At 41.4% G+C, this 13,841-nt stretch overlaps 1 protein-coding gene across 1 annotated transcript in view; it reads right to left on the bottom strand.

Annotated features, from left to right (window-relative positions):
- The window catches only part of LOC128647210 (RNA exonuclease 1 homolog), a 681,669-nt gene that overhangs the window by 610,367 nt on the left and 57,461 nt on the right, over nucleotides 1-13,841 (bottom strand). The window contains exon 3 of the mRNA XM_053699994.1: nucleotides 11,620-12,926. Coding sequence (XP_053555969.1) covers nucleotides 11,620-12,926 — 1,307 coding nt within the window. The remainder of the gene's footprint in view (nucleotides 1-11,619; nucleotides 12,927-13,841) is intronic.

Genomic DNA, 13,841 nt, shown 5'->3' with positions numbered 1-13,841 from the left:
TGTTGGGGAAGAGAATATCCCACAAGTAAGGATGACCCCGTGGACCGGACACACCGTTGGAGAAAGTAATTTATCAGGTAAGCATAAATTCTGTTTTCCTGGGTCTGAAAGTTCACCCTCAGACAGCAATTCCCTAACCCCCAACTTCAGAGCACTGTGAGGGTACATAGGAAATAGCAAATAAAGCATCAGATGATTCAGTATGCACATTAATACCTGACCTACTGCGTTTACCCTGTAACACTGGTAATTTGGATAATACCTCTGTAAGGGTAGTTGACATAACTGCAGCCATCTCTTGCAGAGTAAAAGTATTAGAAGTACTTGGCGTCGCTTGTGTGGGTGTTAAAGGTTGTGACACTTGGGGAGAATTGGATAGCATATCCTGATTCTCTTCATACTGAGAATCATCCTTAGGCACACTTTCTTTACTTAAAATATGCTTTTTACATTTTAAGGCCCTTTCAGTACAAGAGGTACACAATGTAAGGGGGGTTCCATAATGGCTTCTAAACACATAGAGCAATTAGTATCCTCAATGTCAGACATGTTGAACAAACTAGCAATAACCTCAAAAGTTGTTAAACACTTTCAACAATTTTTTAAAAAAATGTACTGCGCCTTTAAAAAATAAAAAAGTGTACAATTTTTCAAAAACTGCTTTAATAAGCTAAATAACGCAATCCGATTAGAAACACATGTTTAATGTGGCCAAAAATTATTGCACATTAAGAGCAATAGGCTAAATTAACCTTTACAGGACATTTATACCAAAAAATACAATTTGTTTGAAAAATTGACCCCTGCCTACCTGCCCTCAGGGTACTGAAAAACGACTACCACGATCCGGTCATCAGAACATAAGTTTAGGCCCAACCGGAGCTCATGCCTGCTGCCTTCTCAGTCAGAATATACTGCGCGTCTGAGCCTGTGAAAATAGGCCCCGCCCATCAAAGAAGAGCAACAAACTAATCCGTAACACCGCATAGGAAGCAGTTAGGAAATAACGCCATGTGGTCCCCCTAGAAACAGCATTATAATGCTGCAGCCCTACTCATATATTTGTCATAAAACAAAATAAAGATAATGAGCTGCCTCTCCCAGTGTCCCTTTTTCAAACAAATTATGTCAATGAAAAACGTTAAACACAGGATTTAAAGTAACACCCTTTTTAAAACAGGTCTACTTTTACCCCCTCCTTTAGCAAGGAATAAAATGGCAGCCATTCTGATATAACAGGTCTCCTCAGAAATAAAAAGACTGAACATACCTCAATGCTTGTAGCATGCAGCTGTTCTCCACACTGAAGATTTCTCTTACACTACCTTCAGTACTCTGTGGGAACCAACATGGATCTTAGTTACATCTGCTAAGATCATCAACCTCAGGGCAGAAAACTTCTTTCATATCCCTTTGAGGAAAATAGTGCACACCGGTACCATTTGAAAATAAAAAACTTCTTGAAGAAACTAAAACACCTCACTTTACCTCTTCCTAGTATAACACAGGCAAAGAGAATGACTGGAGGTGGAGGGGAAGGGAGGGGCTATATATACAGCTCTGCTGTGGTGCTCTTTGCCACTTCCTGTTAGCAGGAGGTTAATATCCCCAAGCAAGGATGAAAACCGTTGACTCGTCATATCTTTGTAAAATAAATTCCTATATATACACATAACCAGTCATCAATAAACTATTACTTTCACCTAATGTGTCTTCAAATATACATGCTAAAATATAACCAACACTCCTAGTAAATAGATTAAGCGTATTGAATCACAGAATAAAAAGGATCTTCGGATATGTTAATGTATGTTATGTGATATTCGAAAAACGCTATACATAAATTAAATTAAATCATCTATATTTAATAAACAAACTAATGATCTTAGTTAAAATATGGCTAAAAATGTAAGAATGCAAAATATTAAAATGTCCTACGTCTTAAGTTGATATATAAACAAAAGATGTTTTGCACATACGTTTAATAAGTCTTTCAGTGGAGATCCATATGCAATTATTGCGTTACAATGTTATACCATTGGACTCAATGTAGGTAGATATCGTAAGAGCTCGTCGTGCAAATATTTGTGTCTTAGGCTTTAAAGGTGGGCTTCCAGATAGGTGCCTTATTTATCCGTACTGTACGATCGCTAACCCAAGGGAATAAGACCACACTCACAGTCTGTTACACCTCTAAGTGCTTACCTGCATGTAATTCCTACTTGTGTAGTAACGCAGTGCACAGGTGTCTATACAGCTCCGTGTCACTGGTTTCCCGGGTGTGTGACGTCACTCAGTAAGTAGTTCCGTTCCATTGATGGAGTGATAGCTGTTTGCTGAAGACAAGATTATCAAGCTAATTCCAAGGATTAACACGGATTCAAAGAGGGACTATATTACAAGTACGGAACTCTGGGCAGAGTAAGGATATCCCATAAAAAAACGGAACTACTTACTTATAATAGCAATAGTATAAGTTGAGAGCAATATATAGATTCAATGTTAGAATTTTAATATAAATGTGATTGTGTATAGAGTGCGCACTCATTTTATTTATTAATGTTGTGTGTGTATTTTTAAGAATAAACACTTGTCTTTAGCCTTTTGAGCGCTCCTCTATATATATTTTTATACATTTTTTAAACCTTGAAGGAAAAAGAAGTACCAGGCCTATTCCATTCCTTAGAAATCATATCAGAAATAGCATCAGAAACCGGAAAAAACCTCTGGAGAAACCACAGGAGGTTTATAAACAGAATCTAAACGTTTACTAGTTTTAGTATCAAGAGGACTAGTTTACTCAATATCCAATGTAATCAACACTTAACAAAAAACAAATATACTCCATTTTAAATAAATAAGTAGATTTGTCATTGTCAATATCTGAGGAAGGATCTTCTGAATCAGATAGATCCTCATCAGAGGAGGATAATTCACTATGTTGTCGGTCATTTGAAATTTCATCAACTTTATGAGAAGTTTTAAAAGACCTTTACATTTATTAGAAGGCGGGATGGCAGACAAAGCCGTCTGAATAGAATCAGCAATAAATTCTTTAAAATTCACAGGTATATCTTGTACATTAGTTGTTGAAGGAACAGCAACAGGCAATGTACTATTACTGATGGACACGTTCTCTGCATGTAAATGTTTATCATGACAACTACTACAAGCCACAGCTGGAGATATAATCTCCACAAGTTTACAACAAATGTACTTAGCATTGGTAGAACTGTTATCAGGCAGCAGGGTTCCAACAGTGATTTCTGAGTCAGGATCAGATTGAGACATAATGCAAATGTAAGAGAAAAAAACATATAAAGCAAAATTATCAATTTCCTTATATGGCAGTTTCAGGAATGGGAAAAAAATGCTAACAGCATAGCCCTCTGATACAGAAAAAAGGCAAGAGGCATATAGGAATGGGGTTTAAATATTGAAAATATTTGGCGCCAAGTATGACGCACAACACAAACAAATTATTTTGGAGCTAACATCCGGAAATGACACACTCGCGTCATTGAAGACGCAACCCTGTGAAAGGACTCTGCGTCGACTAAGACGCTGGAAATGAGGAATTTGCATCATCAAACGTAACTTCGTGCCAAAAATGACACAATATACTGTGGAATTTTGCACCCTTGCGAGCCTAATTCTGCCCGCAAATTTAAAATGACAGTCAACTGAAAAAAAGACTACACCCCAGGTAAGAAAAACTTTTCCTAAAAAATGCATTTCCCAGATATGAAACTGATAGTCTGCAAAAGGAAATATACTAAAAATCGGAATCATGGCAAATATAAGTACAATACATATATTTAGAACTTTATATAAATACATAAAGTGCCAAACCATAGCCGAGAGTGTCTTAAGTAATGAAAACATACTTACCAAAAAAGACACCCATCCACATATAGCAGATAACCGTTTCAGTACTGGTTTGGCTATCAGTAGAGGTAATGGAATATGAAAGTATATCGTCGATCTGAAAAGGGAGGTAGGAGATGAATCTCTATAACCAATAACAGAGAACCTATGAAATAGATCTCCCGTGAGGAAAACCATTGCATTCAATAGGTGATACTCCCTTCACATCCATCTGACATTCACTGTACTCTGAGAGGAACCGGTCTTCAAAATGCTGAGAAGCACATATGAACGTAGAAAACTTAGCACAAACTTACTTCACCACCTCCATAGGAGGCAAAGTTTGTAAAACTGAATTGTGGGTGTGGTGAGAGGTGTATTTATAGGCATTTTGAGGTTTGGGAAACTTTGCCCCTCCTGGTAGGATTGTATATCCCATACGTCACTCGCTCATGGACTCTTGCCAATTACATGAAAGAAAACACTTTTTGCAACAAAATGCATAAAAAAAAGTTAGCCCTTTGTGGTGTTTTAAAAAGGATAGTAAAGTCAAAAGTACTTATGATTCAGAGAATACAATTTTAAAAAACTTTAATTTCTTCTATCAAATTAGCTATGTTCTCCTGGTATTCTTTGTCGAAGAGCATAACCAACTAGGGCTCACAAACAGCAATGCTAGCTAGTGAAGGACAGCTGCACATATATGCTTCCTATAATTGGCCCATTAGATGCATACAGCAAGCTCACAGTAGTGCCCTGTTGCGCCCGAGTCTACTCTTCAACAAAGGATACCAAGAATAAATCAAAATCGATAACAGAAGTAAATTAAAAAGTTGTTTAATAATGCATGCTTTGTCAGAATCATGTAAGTAATTTTACAGTCCATTTAAGGTTTAAATCCTAGTCTGTTCAATTTCCAAGTTGAACCCCTTAAACCGAAATGACAGATCTACGTCATACAGTACAAGGCCCATCGTACCACATAACAGATCTAAGTCACAGCTTCAGGAAGCTCCAGCATCTGTCTTAATATGGTACGATCAGTGCTCCATTACCATATGAAGGCAGATGCGAGATGGTTAGTGACAATGCGTCACCATCTAAAGAGGGTGGAGGGAGGTACCTTATGCTACAGAAAAAAAAAAATTAAGGGAGAAGGATGGGGCACTACACTACAGAAAAGGGGTAGAATGGGGGGGGATATATAACTATCACTGAGAGGGGGAGGAATTGCTACACTACCAAAAAAAAATATTAACATGAGAAAAAAAATAATCTATAAATTAGGTACTGGTAGAAATATGACCACCATTAGTGGAAGGGATCAGGGAGGTTGGAGAGATAACTAAACTGCAGAAAAAAAGGGGGGGCATAAGCTGCATACTGGCAGACTGTCTGCCAGCACCTAAGATGGTGGAGATGAGTGTGGGTATGGGGGGGGGTATCAGGGGATAGGAGGGTAATCTCTACACTAAAGCTAAAAACATAAATTATGCTTACCTGATCATTTCATTTCCATCGAGGGGAGGAGAGTCCACGGCTTCATTCATTACTGTTGGGAATTAAGAACCTGGTCACCAGGAGGAGGCAAAGAAACCCCAGTCAAAGGCTTAAATACCTCCCCCACTTCCCTCATCCCCCAGTCATTCTGCCGAGGGAACAAGGAACAGAAGGAGAAATATCAGGGAAAAGAGATGCCAGAAGATTAATTAAATTTAGGTCCGCCCATCGGAGATACAGACGGGAGCCGTGGATTCTCCTCCCCTCGATGGAAATGAAATTATCAGGTAAGCATAATTTATGTTTTCCATCTAAAGGGGAGGAAAGTCCACAGCTTCATTCATTACTGTTGGGAACATATACCCAAGCTCTAGAGGACACTGAATGAAACCGGAAGGGTAATAGGCGGACTCTAATCTGAGGGCACCACAGCCTGCAAAACTTTGTATAAATGTGTAAGGAGGACCAGGTAGCCGTCTGACAAATTTGCTCCATAGAGGCCTCATTCTTGAAGGCCCAAGACAAAGCCACAGCTCTAGCTGAATGAGCCGTGATCCTCTGAGGAGGCTTATGTCCCGCTGTCTCATAGCCCAAGCAAATCAAGCTCCTCAACCAAAAGGACAAATAAGAGGCATTCTTCTGTAGCCTGAAGATAAAACTTTAGGGCACGAACCACATCCAGATTATGAAGTAACCTCTCCTTAAAAGAAGGGTTAGGACACAAAGAAGGAACCACCATTTCCTGATTGATGTTGCGGTAAGAAACCCCAAACCAGTGCGAAGCACAGCTTTATCTGCATGAAAAACCAGATAAGGAGGCTCACATTACAAGGCAGCCAGTTCAGATACTCTGCGTGCTGATGCAATGGCCAACAGAGAGAGAACCTTCCAGGACAGAATCTTAATGTCAACGGAATGCATAGTCTCAAACGGAACTCTCTGCAATACCTTAAGGACCAAGTTTAAGCTCCATGGGGAGCAGACTGTCTAAAGACAGGCCTGATTCTAGACAGAGCCTGACAAAAAATTGAATGTCAGGGAGCTCAGAGAGTCTCCTATGCAACAAGACTGATAATGCCGAAATAAGTCCATTTAAAGGGACAGTCTACCATAGAATTGTTATTGTTTTAAAAGATAGAAAAAAAAAAGTTAAATAAATATACTTTTTACCTCTGATTACCTTGTATCTAGGAACCTTCTTCCAGCCCCCTGATCACATGACTGACTTATCTATTGTCTTAAATTTAGCATGGTTTTGTGCTAAATCTTAAATAACCCCCTGTGCCTGAACACAGTGTTATCTATATGGCCCACATGTACTGTCTGTGTTGAAAAGAGATTTAAAAAGCATGTGATAAGAGGCAGCCCTCAAAGGCTTAAAAATTAGCATTTGAGTCTACCTATGTTTAGTTTAAACTAAGAATACCAAGAGAAAAAAGCAAATTTGATGATAAAAGTAAATTGAAAAGTTGATTAAAATTAAAAGTCCTATATAAATAATGAAAGTTTATTTATACTAGACTGTCCCTTTAAGGAACTGGCGGCAAGACCCTTCTCCAAACCATCTTGGAGAAAGGAGAGAATCCTGGATACCTTCACCTTATGCCAAGTATATCCATGCTTCTAAAACCAGGACAAATCCTCCACACCTTATGGTAGATGCGACAAGTGACTGGCTTCCTTGCCTGCATTAGAGTATCAATCACACTTTTAGTAAAGCCTCTCTTGGCCAAGACTAGGTGTTCAATCACCACGCAGTCAGCCTTAGAGAATCTAGATTTTGATGTTGAAAAGGGCCCTTTTCCAGCAGATCCCTGCGACAGGGTAACCACCACGGGGGAGAGGATGACATCCCCAGCAGATCCGCAAACCACGTCATCCGCAGCCACGATGGAGCAATCAGAATGGCAGAAGCTTGCTCCTGTTTGATGCCTGCCACTACACAAGGTAGAAGTGGTAACGGTGAAAAAATGTAAGCTAGGCTGAACCCCCAAGGCAACACTAAGGCATCTATCAGCTCTGCCTGGGAATCCCTGGACCTCGACCCGCATCGGGGTAGCTTGCAATTGAGTCTGGACACCATGAGATCTCTCTCCGGCGTTCCTAACCTGAGACAAATCTCCGCAAATAGACCATTCCCTCGGATAGAAGGATAGCCTGCTGAGAAAGTCTGCTTCCCAGTTGTCCACACCTGGAATGTGAATCGCTGAGAGCAAGCAGCTGTGGGACTCGGCCCACTCCAAGATCCGAGACACCTCCCTCATGGCTAGGGAGCTCCTCGTACCCCCCTGATAGTTGATGTAAGTCTCCGAGGTAGTCGGTCTGGAATTTGATTAAGCTGAACAACCCCAGAGGAGGCCATGCCTTCAGCGCATTGTAGATTGCTCGGAGTTACAGAATATTTAATCGGAAGGAGAGACTCCTCCCGGGACCATTTTCCTTGTGCCATCCTGGCACCCCAAACAGCTCCCCATCCTGCCAGACTCACGTCCATGGTCACAATCTCCCAGGACGGTCTCAAGAAGTATGTCCCCATGGACAGTTGCTCCAGACAGATCAACCAAGAGAGGGAGATCCGAGTACGAGCATCCATGGATATCTGCTGTAATAGATCGGAATGATCGCCGTACCACTGTCTCAACATGCACAATTGAAGAGGTCTGGGATGGAACCTGGCGAATGTAATGTCTATGATGGAAACCACGAGTCCGATCACCTCCATACACTGAACCACCGAGGGGCTTGAGGAGGACTGAAGGGCAAGACAAGGACGCAATCTTCCTGCGTCGCTGGTCTGTGAGAAATATTTTCATGGACAGAGTCTATTATTGCACCTAGGAACTCCACCCTGTTGCTGGGAATAAGGGAACTCTTTCCTGAGTTGATCTTCCAACCGTGAGATTGGAGCAAAAGAGCCCTCGAATGATCCTCTGCGAGACTGAGCAACGCCGCCTGGACTAGGATGTCGTCCAGATAGGGCGCCACAGCAATGCCTCTGGCCACCGCAAGTAGCACCCCCAGAACTTTCGTGAAGACTCGCGGGGCCGTCGCCAAACCAGAAGGAAGGGCCACAAACTGGAAGTTTTGGTCCAGAAACACAAATCTGAGGAACTTGAAGTGGTCCCTGTGGATTGGCACATAAAGGTAAGCGTCCTTTAAGTCTATGGTTGTCATGAACTGTCCCTCTTGAACTAGGGGCAGAACAGATCTGATCGTTTCCATTTTGAACGATGGAACACTCAGAAACTTGTTTAAACACTTTAGGTCCAGAATCGGGCAGAACATGCCCTCCTCCTTTGGAACCACAAAATGATTTGAATACTACCCTAGACCCCCTTTCTGCTTGGGGTACTGGTACAACGACACCTAGAGAGGAGAGATCTCTAACACATTCTAGAAAGGCTTCTCTCTTTTCCGGTCTTGAAGACAGGTTTGAATCTGCCCCTGGGCAGATGGGCTCTGAACCCTATCCTGTAGCCCTGGGCGACAATGTCCAGAACCCAAGGATCCTGAACGTTCTGCAACCATGCTTCTGAGAAGAGATAATCTGTCACCCTTCTTGGTCCACAGACCGGTCTGGGGCCGCCCCTTCATGCAGATTTGGTCTCAGCAGGCTTCTTGCTCTGCTTAGACTTGTTCCAAGAATGAGCCGGTATCCAAGTTCCCTTGGACTGGTCCGCTTTCGCAGCAGACTGCTGGGCCTTGTCTGCACGAAAGGGACTAAAGGTAGATCATTTAGGCTTAGCCTTCTTATACTGCGGTAGGAAAGCTCCCTTGCCTCCCGTAACCGGGGATTACAGCCTCGACTTGCCAGCAGACCAATACTTTAGCCATAACCCTGTGAGCTAAAACAGAAAAACCTGACACCTTAGCATTCAGGCGAATAATTTGCATATTAGCATCACATATGAAAGAATTGGCGATCTTTAGCGCCTTAATCTTTTCCTGTATCTAGTCGATGGAAGTCTCCCCCTCGACCATTTCACACAGGGAATCACACCAATATGTTGCAGCTACGGCGACTACGGCTACAGACTCTGCCGGCTGAAAAACAAACCCTGTGGGTTGAAACAAACATTTTCCTTAACATGTTTCCAACTTTTTATCCATGGGCTCCTTAAACTATGAACTATCATCCAGGGGAATAGTCGTCTGCTTCGCGAGCGTGGAGATAGCACCATCCACCTTAGGGACAGTACCCCACAGCTCCAGCTGAGAGTCCGGGACGGGGAACAGTTTCCCATTCATTCCTAATATTTGCCATCTTAACAGGAACCGGGAAGGCCTGAGGCACCACCCTGTTCTCATATACCTTATCAAGCTTAGGAATCTTAGGTTCTTCTGGAAGTTTTGGTTCCGGAACCTCCAGGAGTAGCAAGCACTTGCCTCAACAAAGAGCAAATTTTCAACCCTACACCTAAAGTCAGGCTCCTCCACCGCCAGAGGTTTAGATGACACTGACTCCGACCCAGAAAGAGCCTCCTCTGAAGAGTGAGTGGGCCTCGTCATCTTATAATGCCTCAGAAATTTCCACAGGCATAGACAACCCCTTGGCTGGGCCGCCATGATACGCCCTACGCTTAGCATAACATGGTAAGGCATGGATCACTTTTGATACCGCCGTTTGCAGTTGATCTGCAAAATCTGACAGACAACGAATCTCTCCTGCAGGAGTAATGGTTGGAACCTGGGGCGCTGCATGTGCAATGGGAGATGGATGCAGGGATCGCACCCCACAGGACGGGGACCCCTCGGATGTGGACAGCTCAGAAGTACTAGACATCCGTTTGCTCTTAGATGTCGTAACTTTATTAAAGGCATGTGGAACATAGTTGAGCAGGCTGATCTACCAGAACCTCCTCACAAACACAGGAATGAGACCTAGTTAAAGAGGAAAGCCCTCTAATGCGTCCATAGCTTGCGCTGATAATAAGGACTAGATTAACTTAATAGGCACCTTTATAACCTCCAATGGCCCGGGGTACTCGCCACCTATGACCCGGACTACAGAAACCGTTTCGTCTCCTGCGCCGCTGATCAATAGCGGAAGATAGCCACACCCGGTCACATGGAATGCCCGTCAGGAACCGCCGCCTGCCTAAGGAGAAAATGCGCCAAAAAAGGGTAGCGCCATACTCCGTATGTCACCTGAAAGTTCCACACATTGCCAGAGCCTCATCTCGCACATAACACAGCAATGACATAATAAACAATATCATGTATAAACCCCTCCTGTTTAATAATCCCCTTTCCAGGAATATTAACCCTGGATTCTTAAAATATAAAAGGCATCACACTGTGACCCTGTCTTCCATGTTATAATGTAATACAAATAAAACAATCTTACCAGAATCTACGCTGTGGAACAGGCACACGGACCTTCAAGTGTGAAAGGTTAGTAGCCTCGCTCCTGACATGGACTTGAGTGTAAAAAGCAAACTGCGAAACTCGTCAACGCCTAATGCTTGTGGAGCTGTTAATATGAGTCAGGATGGGTTCGCAGGAAGACTCTCCCAGCATCTCCAGACTTTCACCCAGGCTCTCACTGAGAGGCTGACAGGACTATTTAAAACTCCAGTCCCATTCTGAAGAGACTACTCCGATCTTTGGCACTTCTCTGCCGTCATGTGATGAAAGGCAAAGAATGACTGGGGGGATGAGGGAAGTTAGGGAGGTATTTAAGCCTTTTGCTGGGGCGTCTTTGCCTCCTCCTGGTGGCCAGGTTATTAATACCCAACAGTAATGAATGAAGCCATGGACTCTACTCCCCTTTGAATGGAAATTAACCTTAGAAGCTACCTAATTAACCCTTTCACTATTGGGAATAATATAAGTGTGCTGCGCAGCTGCAATTAGCACACTTCTAATTACCAAAAACCAATGGTAAAGCCATGCATGTCTTCTATTTCTGAACAAAGGGGATCTCAGGGAAGCTTTTACAGTCATTTGAATCATGACTGCCCAAGCAGTATGTAAATAATTTCAGTGAGAAAACCAAAGTTTGTAAAAAGATTAACGATTTTTTTTTTATATATGATCGCACTTGGTGGTGAAATGATAGCATGAAAAATACCAAAATGGGCCTAGATCAATACCTTGGGTTGTCTACTTTAAAAAAATATATATAGTTTTAATGGGTAAATTTAAAAAATAAACAAGGCTCAATTTATGTTTAAATTAACAACTTCCATTAAAAGTTCTTATTTTGACTGCAATACAAAAACACTAAAATTAAAAGCAATAGCTATATACCTGGGTTTTATTTTTGTTGGCTTGGCTTTCTGCAAATTCATTAAAAATCCGAAGGCATTCTTCTGTTGGATCATCAGAATCTGAAATATCAACGTCAACTTCAGATTCTTCTGATTGTTCACTTGCTGAATCCAAAACAATTACACTATTTTCCTTTTCCCAAGTTAATGTCTCTGGATTATTTTTCTGCTCATAGGTAGTATTGGTTATTAAAGATGAAGCTTCAACAGCACACTGATCAAAAGCTGGCACTTGTGTTGGCATTTGATTAGCGATACTCTCTAAAGCTTGAGCAGAGCCAAGTAATTTCTGTTTTTCTTTTAAACTACTTTGTTCTGCACTGATTTCTTGTAAATCACTAATATGATCATTATATTTTGGAATTAAATCCTCTTTCAATTGCATTAGCTCTTGAATATTTTCGTTACACGTTTCTGAAAATTCATTTTTATTGGCAGGTTTTGTTTCTTTAGGCTCTGGTACATCTAAACCCTTAGAAAAATGACTTAATTCTATTAACTCTATGTTATGATTAATTTCCTTAATAGGTCTGTCAACAATACTTTCATCCATATTATTAAGCAAGCAGATCTTTGAAGAAAGGGATACAGAGGGTACATTTTCTTTGACAAAAGCATTTTCCTTTTCAACTAGTCCAGGTTCAAAAAAATCATTTTCTACGGTGGTATTTATGGAATCCTTGTTTTCAGGCACTTCTTCACAAAACGGTTTACATTTTTCTTCACTTTCTATAAACCTTTTAACCCTTTGCTTCTTTGAAGTTTCATTGAGAGGTGGGGCATCTATTATAAGCACATCATCGTCATCAGATTCCTGTAATTTTATTTCCAGCCTTATTGGAGATACAGCTCTAGCTTTTTTTATGGTTTCTTCCACTGTATCTTCATCACAATTTAAATACTTTCTTTTAGACCTGTTTTCACTCTCTTTTGTGGAAGACCCAAAAACACATGCAGAGTAATTAAGCAATGGATCATACTCTAAATCCGTGGCTGGACATCTTCGATCAATCACATATTTTTTACTATTTGTTGAATTGCTGCTTATTTTTGAACTATTTCCATTAGTGATCAAATTAGTTCTCTTTATTACCATTGAATATTGCTCATCCTCATCTACATATGATAGATTGCTGTTGCTATCAATTTCAGGTACAATATCCTTATTTATATCCTGAGTAACATGCTTGTACAGCGAAAGTTTCTTCTGCTTTTCTTCAACTTCATTTTTTACAGCTTCAATTGCTTTATTTATTTTCTCCAGTTCCTGTATCTTTTTACCTATAGCTGATAAAGGAAAATATTAGCTACATATCATATACAATTAGAATTCTCCAACATCAATTATCAGCACACCATAAAGTAGTAGTAGTATAAAGGACATATCTAAACCATAAAAATGTAAACCTTTGATTCAAATAGTGCATGCAATTTTTACCAACTTTCTAATTTACATCTATGATCAGATTTGCTTTGTGCTCAATATCTTTTTTTTAAAGAGTAAAACTAGGTAGGCTTAAAAGCAGCAATGCAGTATTGGGAGCTAGTTGGAGATCAGTGGTTGCATACACTGAGGCAAAAAGGCATCTGCTTTCATATGGTAAGGGAGCTCTGATCGTGCTCCCTTAAAGGGACAGTCAACCCAAAAATTACTGTAACTTATTTAGATTATTTAAATAACTATTTAGTTAACTGTAGCCCAATTTTCATCTAAATAAACTTTTGCAGAAAATACTTACTAGATCTCATCTGGCTGTTTTGAAATGGCCGCCTGACCCCTCCTGACGTCTCCCAAAAGCTCCCACTAGTACAGGATCCTTTCCTTTCGTCCCTGCGCGCTCCTGTGTCTCCCTTCATTCAGTTCAGAGACACTCATATGGCACCCCTCTCACTTCACTATCTCCCTCATTCATACCCATGGCCGCAGCTCTCTAGCTGTTCGTACCCGGCACTCACTGCCTCTCATCCATGCTGTGCGTTAGAGAATGAGAGGCAGTGAGTGCCGGGCAGGCGGCGATGTGAGTCTGTGCCCCTATCACCCCCTCAGGAAGTACAATTAGAGCGTTTGGACAGGGACTTTGCCATGCAACTGCAAATGTCAGAGGCTGCACGAAAGCTTAGCCTGGCTGCAGAGCAGAGTGTGGAGATGACCGTAGAACAGCGGCGGAAAAGGAGGCTGGTGTATCTGGATGCGCAACACAG

This window comes from Bombina bombina, chromosome 2, assembly GCF_027579735.1.
Source record: "Bombina bombina isolate aBomBom1 chromosome 2, aBomBom1.pri, whole genome shotgun sequence".
In the NCBI taxonomy this organism is placed as follows: domain Eukaryota; kingdom Metazoa; phylum Chordata; class Amphibia; order Anura; family Bombinatoridae; genus Bombina; species Bombina bombina.
Note: the sequence above shows the minus strand (reverse complement) of the source record. Positions and strands in the feature narration are given on the sequence as shown.